Source organism: Ovis aries, chromosome 3 (genome assembly GCF_016772045.2).
Source record: "Ovis aries strain OAR_USU_Benz2616 breed Rambouillet chromosome 3, ARS-UI_Ramb_v3.0, whole genome shotgun sequence".
Taxonomy (NCBI): domain Eukaryota; kingdom Metazoa; phylum Chordata; class Mammalia; order Artiodactyla; family Bovidae; genus Ovis; species Ovis aries.
This window is the reverse complement of record NC_056056.1, coordinates 3,665,707-3,673,472: the sequence shown is the minus strand read 5'-3', so window position 1 is coordinate 3,673,472 and position 7,766 is coordinate 3,665,707. Positions and strand designations below refer to the sequence as shown.

At 60.6% G+C, this 7,766-nt stretch overlaps 1 protein-coding gene across 2 annotated transcripts; it reads left to right on the top strand.

Moving 5' to 3' along the window:
* Positions 1-3,076: 3,076 nt before the first annotated feature.
* PAEP (progestagen associated endometrial protein) lies at positions 3,077-7,766 on the top strand. 2 transcript variants are annotated; one of them, XM_042245228.1, is made up of 7 exons: positions 3,077-3,212; positions 3,880-4,019; positions 4,871-4,944; positions 6,062-6,172; positions 6,841-6,945; positions 7,160-7,176; positions 7,588-7,766. In XM_042245228.1, exons 1-6 carry the CDS (start codon positions 3,117-3,119, stop codon positions 7,174-7,176), a joined length of 543 nt encoding a protein of 180 aa, XP_042101162.1. In that variant the 5' UTR covers positions 3,077-3,116; the 3' UTR covers positions 7,588-7,766.

Here is a 7,766-nt window from a genome sequence, read left to right as displayed (position 1 = left end):
GTATTTTTGAATTCACTTTGCTAATATTCTGTTGGGTATTTTTGCATCTCTATTCATCAATGATATTGGCCTAAGAAAGGTTTTGTCTGGTTTTAGTATCAGGGTGATGCTGGCCTCATAGAGAGAGTTTAGAAGCATTTCCTCCTCTTTGATTTTTTGGAATAGTTTGAGTAGGATAGGTATTAACTCTTCTTTAAATGTTTGGGGACTTCCCTGGTGAGCCGGTGGTTGAGAATCCGCCTCAGGGATGTGGGTTTGATCCCTGGTCAGGGAACCATTAATAAGATCCCACATGCTGCAGGGCAACAAGCCCCCAAGCTGCAACCACTGAGCTGCAACCGCTGCAGTGCCCACGGGCCACGACCAGAGAAAGCCCACATACAGCAGGGAAGACCCAGCACAACCGGAAAAAGGAGTTTGGTGGAATACAGCTGTGAAACCGTCTGGTCCTGGACTCCTGCTTGAGGGAATTTTTTAAAAATTATTGATTCAATTTCATTACTGGTAACTGGTCTGTTCATATTTTCTATTTCTTCCGGGTTCAGTCTTGGGAGATTGTACATGCCTAGGAATGTGTCCGTTTCTTCTAGGTTGTCCATTTTATTGGACATGCATGGGAGCACACAGCACCGACCAGCGAGACTCATGCTGGCTTCCTGGGGCCAGGGCTGGGGCCCCAAGCAGCATGGCATCCTAGAGTGTGTGAAAGCCCACTGACCCTGCCCAGCCCCACAATTTCATTCTGAGAAGTGATTCCTTGCTTCTGCACTTACAGGCCCAGGATCTGACCTGCTTCTGAGGAGCAGGGGTTTTGGCAGGACGGGGAGATGCTGAGAGCCGACGGGGGTCCAGGTCCCCTCCCAGGCCCCCCTGTCTGGGGCAGCCCTTGGGAAAGATTGCCCCAGTCTCCCTCCTACAGTGGTCAGTCCCAGCTGCCCCAGGCCAGAGCTGCTTTATTTCCGTCCCTCTCTCTGGATGGTATTCTCTGGAAGCTGAAGGTTCCTGGAAGTTATGAATAGCTTTGCCCTGAAGGGCATGGTTTGTGGTCACGGTTCACAGGAACTTGGGAGACCCTGCAGCTCAGACGTCCCGAGGTTGGTGGCACCCAGATTTCCTAAGCTCGCTGGGGAACAGGGCGCTTGTTTCTCCCTGGCTGACCTCCCTCCTCCCTGCATCACCCAGTTCTGAAAGCAGAGCGGTGCTGGGGTCACAGCCTCTCGCATCTAACGCCGGTGTCCAAACCACCCGTGCTGGTGTTCGGGGGGCTACCTATGGGGAAGGGCTTCTCACTGCAGTGGTGCCCCCCGTCCCCTCTGAGATCAGAAGTCCCAGTCCGGACGTCGAACAGGCCGAGCTCCCTCCAGAGGCTCCAGGGAGGGATCCTTGCCCCCCCGCTGCTGCCTCCAGCTCCTGGTGCCGCACCCTTGAGCCTGATCTTGTAGACGCCTCAGTCTAGTCTCTGCCTCCGTGTTCACACGCCTTCTCCCCATGTCCCCTCCGTGTCCCCGTTTTCTCTCACAAGGACACCGGACATTAGATTAGCCCCTGTTCCAGCCTCACCTGAACAGCTCACATCTGTAAAGACCTAGATTCCAAACAAGATTCCAACCTGAAGTTCCCGGTGGATCTGAGTTCTGGAGCGACATCCTTCAACCCCATCACAGCTTGCAGTTCATCGCAAAACATGGAACCTGGGGTTTATCGTAAAACCCAGGTTCTTCATGAAACACTGAGCTTCGAGGCTTGTTGCAAGAATTAAAGGTGCTAATACAGATCAGGGCAAGGACTGAAGCTGGCTAAGCCTCCTCTTTCCATCACAGGAAAGGGGGGCCTGGGGGCGGCTGGAGGTCTGCTCCCGTGAGTGAGCTCTTTCCTGCTACAGTCACCAACAGTCTCTCTGGGAAGGAAACCAGAGGCCAGAGAGCAAGCCGGAGCTAGTTTAGGAGACCCCTGAACCTCCACCCAAGATGCTGACCAGGCCAGCGGGCCCCCTGGAAAGACCCTACAGTTCAGGGGGGAAGAGGGGCTGACCCGCCAGGTCCCTGCTATCAGGAGACATCCCCGCTATCAGGAGATTCCCCCACCTTGCTCCCATTCCCCTATCCCAATAGCCCACCCCACCCCTGTGATGAGCGGTTTAGTCACTTAGAATGTCAGCTGAAGGCTTTTGCACCCCCTTTGCCAGAGGCACAAGGCACCCACAGCCTGCTGGGTACCGACGCCCATGTGGATTCAGCCAGGAGGCCTGTCCTGCACCCTCCCTGCTCGGGCCCCCTCTGTGCTCAGCAACACACCCAGCACCAGCATTCCCACTGCTCCTGAGGTCTGCAGGCAGCTCGCTGTAGCCTGAGCGGTGTGGAGGGAAGTGTCCTGGGAGATTTAAAATGTGAGAGGCGGGAGGTGGGAGGTTGGGCCCTGTGGGCCTGCCCATCCCACGTGCCTGCATTAGCCCCAGTGCTGCTCAGCCGTGCCCCCGCCGCAGGGGTCAGGTCACTTTCCCGTCCTGGGGTTATTATGACTCTTGTCATTGCCATTGCCATTTTTGCTGCCCTAACTGGGCAGCAGGTGCTTGCAGAGCCCTCGATACCGACCAGGTCCCCCCTCGGAGCTCGACCTGAACCCCATGTCCCCCTTGCCCCAGCCTGCAGAGGGTGGGTGACTGCAGAGATCCCTTCACCCAAGGCCACGGTCACATGGTTTGGAGGAGCTGGTGCCCAAGGCAGAGGCCACCCTCCAGGACACACCTGTCCCCAGTGCTGGCTCTGACCTGTCCTTGTCTAAGAGGCTGACCCCGGAAGTGTTCCTGGCACTGGCAGCCAGCCTGGACCCAGAGTCCAGACACCCACCTGTGCCCCCGCTTCTGGGGTCTACCAGGAACCGTCTAGGCCCAGAGGGGGACTTCCTGCTTGGCCTTGGATGGAAGAAGGCCTCCTATTGTCCTCGTAGAGGAAGCCACCCCGGGGCCTGAGGATGAGCCAAGTGGGATTCCGGGAACCGCGTGGCTGGGGGCCCAGCCCGGGCTGGCTGGCCTGCATGCCTCCTGTATAAGGCCCCAAGCCTGCTGTCTCAGCCCTCCACTCCCTGCAGAGCTCAGAAGCACGACCCCAGCTGCAGCCATGAAGTGCCTCCTGCTTGCCCTGGGCCTGGCCCTCGCCTGTGGCGTCCAGGCCATCATCGTCACCCAGACCATGAAAGGCCTGGACATCCAGAAGGTTCGAGGGTGGCCGGGTGGGTGGTGAGTTGCAGGGCGGGCAGGGGAGCTGGGCCTCAGAGACCAAGAGAGGCTGTGACGTTGGGTTCCCATCAGTCAGCTAGGGCCACCTGACAAATCCCCCGCTGGGGCAGCTTCAACCAGGCGTTCACTGTCTTGCATTCTGGAGGCTGGAAGCCCAAGATCCAGGTGTTGGCAGGGCTGGCTTCTCCTGCGGCCGCTCTCCGGGGAGCAGACGGCCGTCTTCTCCATGTCCTCTGCGCGCCCTGATTTCCTCTTCCTGTGAGGCCACCAGGCCTGCTGGAAACACGCCTGCCTGCGCAGCTTCACACGACCTTTGTCATCTCTTTAAAGGCCATGTCTCCAGAGTCATGTGTTGAAGTTCTGGGGGTTAGTGGGACACAGTTCAGCCCCTAAAAGAGTCTCTCTGCCCCTCAAATTTTCCCCACCTCCAGCCATGTCTCCCCAAGATCCAAATGTTGCTACATGTGGGGGGGCTCATCTGGGTCCCTCTTTGGGTTCAGTGTGAGTCTGGGGAGAGCATTCCCCAGGGTGCAGAGTTGGGGGGAGTATCTCAGGGCTGCCCAGGCCGGGGTGGGACAGAGAGCCCACTGTGGGGCTGGGGGCCCCTTCCCACCCCCAGAGTGCAACTCAAGGTCCCTCTCCAGGTGGCGGGGACTTGGTACTCCTTGGCTATGGCGGCCAGCGACATCTCCCTGCTGGATGCCCAGAGTGCCCCCCTGAGAGTGTACGTGGAGGAGCTGAAGCCCACCCCCGAGGGCAACCTGGAGATCCTGCTGCAGAAATGGTGGGCGTCTCTCCCCAACATGGAACCCCCACTCCCCAGGGCTGTGGACCCCCCGGGGGGTGGGGTGCAGGAGGGACCAGGGCCCCAGGGCTGGGGAAGAGGGCTCAGAGTTTACTGGTACCCGGCGCTCCACCCAAGGCTGCCCACCCAGGGCTTTTTTTTTTTTTAAACTTTTATTAATTTGATGCTTCAGAACATCATCAAACAAATGAACATAAAACACCATTTTTGTTTACTTGGAAGGGGAGATAAAATCCACTGAAGTGGAAATGCATAGCAAAGATACATACAATGAGGCAGGTATTCTGAATTCCCTGTTAGTCTGAGGATTACAAGTGTATTTGAGCAACAGAGAGACATTTTCATCATTTCTAGTCTGAACACCTCAGTATCTAAAATGAACAAGATGTCCTGGAAACGAAGCAGTGTGGGGATAGGCCCGTGTGAAGGCTGCTGGGAGGCAGCAGACCTGGGTCTTCAGGGCTCAGGCAGTTCCCACTACCAGCCCTGTCCACCCTCAGACGGGGGTCAGGGTGCAGGAGAGAGCTGGGTGGGTGTGCGGGGCAGAGATGGGGACCTGAACCCCAGGGCTGCCTTTTGGGGGTGCCTGTGGTCAAGGCTCTCCCTGACCTTTTCTCTCTGGCTTCATCTGACTTCTCCTGGCCCATCCACCCGGTCCCCTGTGGCCTGAGAGGTGACAGTGAGTGCAGCCGAGGCTAGTTGGCCAGCTGGCTCCTATGCCCACGCCACCCCCCTCCAGCCCCTCCTGGGGCCAGCTTCTGCCCCTGGCCCTCAGTTCATCCTGATGAAAATGGTCCAAGCCAATGGCTCAGAAAGCAGCTGTCTTTCAGGGAGAACGGCGAGTGTGCTCAGAAGAAGATTATTGCAGAAAAAACCAAGATCCCTGCGGTGTTCAAGATCGATGGTGAGTGCCGGGTCCCTGGGGGACACCCACCACCCCCGCCCCCGGGGACTGTGGGCAGGTTCAGGGGGCTGGCGTCGGGCCCTGGGATGCTAAGGGACTGGTGGTGATGAAGACACTGCCTTGACACCTGCTTCACTTGCCTCCCTGCCACCTGCCCGGGGCCTTGGGGCCGGTGGCCATGGGCAGGTCCCGGCTGGGCGGGGCTAACCCACCAGGGTGACACCCGAGCTCTCTTTGCTGGGGGGCGGGCGGTGCTCTGGGCCCTCAGGCTGAGCTCAGGAGGTACCTGTGCCCTCCCAGGGGTAACCGAGAGCCGTTGCCCACTCCAGGGGCCCAGGTGCCCCACGACCCCAGCCCGCTCCACAGCTCCTTCATCTCCTGGAGACAAACTCTGTCCGCCCTCGCTCATTCACTTGTTCGTCCTAAATCCGAGATGAGAAAGCTTCGAGGGGGGGTTGGGGTTCCATCAGGGCTGCCCTTCCGCCGGGCAGCCTGGGCCACATCTGCCCTTGGCCCCCTCAGGACTCACTCTGACTGGAGGCCCTGCACTGACTGATGCCAGGGTGCCCAGCCCAGGGTCTCTGGCGCCATCCAGCTGCACTGGGTTTGGGTGCTGGTCCTGCCCCCGAGCTGCCCGGACACCACAGGGCAGCCGGGGCTGCCCACTGGCCTCGGTCAGGGTGAGCCCCAGCTGCCCCCGCTCAGGGCTTGCCCCCGACAATGACCCCATCCTCAGGACGCACCCCCCTTCCCTTGCTGGGCAGTGTCCAGCCCCACCCGAGATCGGGGGAAGCCCTATTTCTTGACAACTCCAGTCCCTGGGGGAGGGGGCCTCAGACTGAGTGGTGAGTGTTCCCAAGTCCAGGAGGTGGTGGAGGGTCCCTGGCGGATCCAGAGTTGACAGTGAGGGCTTCCTGGGCCCCATGCGCCTGGCAGTGGCAGCAGGGAAGAGGAAGCACCATTTCAGGGGTGGGGGATGCCAGAGGCGCTCCCCACCCCGTCTTCGCCGGGTGGTGACCCCGGGGGAGCCCCGCTGGTCGTGGAGGGTGCTGGGGGCTGACTAGCAACCCCCCCCCCCCGTTGGAACTCACTTTCCTCCCGTCTTGACCGCTTCCAGCCTTGAATGAGAACAAAGTCCTTGTGCTGGACACCGACTACAAAAAGTACCTGCTCTTCTGCATGGAAAACAGTGCTGAGCCCGAGCAAAGCCTGGCCTGCCAGTGCCTGGGTGGGTGCCAACCCTGGCTGCCCAGGGAGACCAGCTGCGTGGTCCTTGCTGCAACAGGGGGTGGGGGGTGGGAGCTTGATCCCCAGGAGGAGGAGGGGTGGGGGGTCCCTGAGTCCCGCCAGGAGAGAGTGGTCACATACCGGGAGCCAGTCTGCTGTGGGCCTGTGGGTGGCTGGGGACGGGGGCCAGACACACAGGCCGGGAGACGGGTGGGCTGCAGAACTGTGACTGGTGTGACCGTCGCGATGGGGCCGGTGGTCACTGAATCTAACAGCCTTTGTTACCGGGGAGTTTCAATTATTTCCCAAAATAAGAACTCAGGTACAAAGCCATCTTTCAACTATCACATCCTGAAAACAAATGGCAGGTGACATTTTCTGTGCCGTAGCAGTCCCACTGGGCGTTTTCAGGGCCCCTGTGCCAGGGGGGCGCGGGCATCGGCGAGTGGAGGCTCCTGGCTGTGTCAGCCGGCCCAGGGGGAGGAAGGGACCCGGACAGCCAGAGGTGGGGGGCAGGCTTTCCCCCTGTGACCTGCAGACCCACTGCACTGCCCTGGGAGGAAGGGAGGGGAACTAGGCCAAGGGGGAAGGGCAGGTGCTCTGGAGGGCAAGGGCAGACCTGCAGACCACCCTGGGGAGCAGGGACTGACCCCCGTCCCTGCCCCATAGTCAGGACCCCGGAGGTGGACAACGAGGCCCTGGAGAAATTCGACAAAGCCCTCAAGGCCCTGCCCATGCACATCCGGCTTGCCTTCAACCCGACCCAGCTGGAGGGTGAGCACCCAGGCCCCGCCCCTTCCCCAGGGCAGGAGGCCACCCGGCCCAGGACGACCTCCTCCCATGGTGACCCCCAGCTCCCCAGGCCTCCCAGGAGGAAGGGGTGGGGTGCAGCACCCCGTGGGGGCCCCCTCCCCACCCCCTGCCAGGCCTCTCTTCCCGAGGTGTCCAGTCCCATCCTGACCCCCCCATGACTCTCCCTCCCCCACAGGGCAGTGCCACGTCTAGGTGAGCCCCTGCCGGTGCCTCTGGGGTAAGCTGCCTGCCCTGCCCCACGTCCTGGGCACACACATGGGGTAGGGGGTCTTGGTGGGGCCTGGGACCCCACATCAGGCCCTGGGGTCCCCCCTGTGAGAATGGCTGGAAGCTGGGGTCCCTCCTGGCGACTGCAGAGCTGGCTGGCCGCGTGCCCACTCTTGTGGGGTGACCTGTGTCCTGGCCTCACACACTGACCTCCTCCAGCTCCTTCCAGGCAGAGCTAAGGGCTAAGGTGGAGGCCCAGGAAGTGGGTACCTAAGGGGGAGGCTAGGCGGGTCCTTCTCCCGAGGAGGGGCTGTCCTGAACCACCAGCCATGGAGAGGCTGGCAAGGGTCTGGCAGGTGCCCCAGGAATCACAGGGGGGCCCCATGTCCATTTCAGGGCCCGGGAGCCTTGGCTCCTCTGGGGACAGATGACGTCACCACCGCCCCCCCCCATCAGGGGGACTAGAAGGGACCAGGACTGCAGTCACCCTTCCTGGGACCCAGGCCCCTCCAGGCCCCTCCTGGGGCCTCCTGCTCTGGGCAGCTTCTCCTTCACCAATAAAGGCATAAACCTGT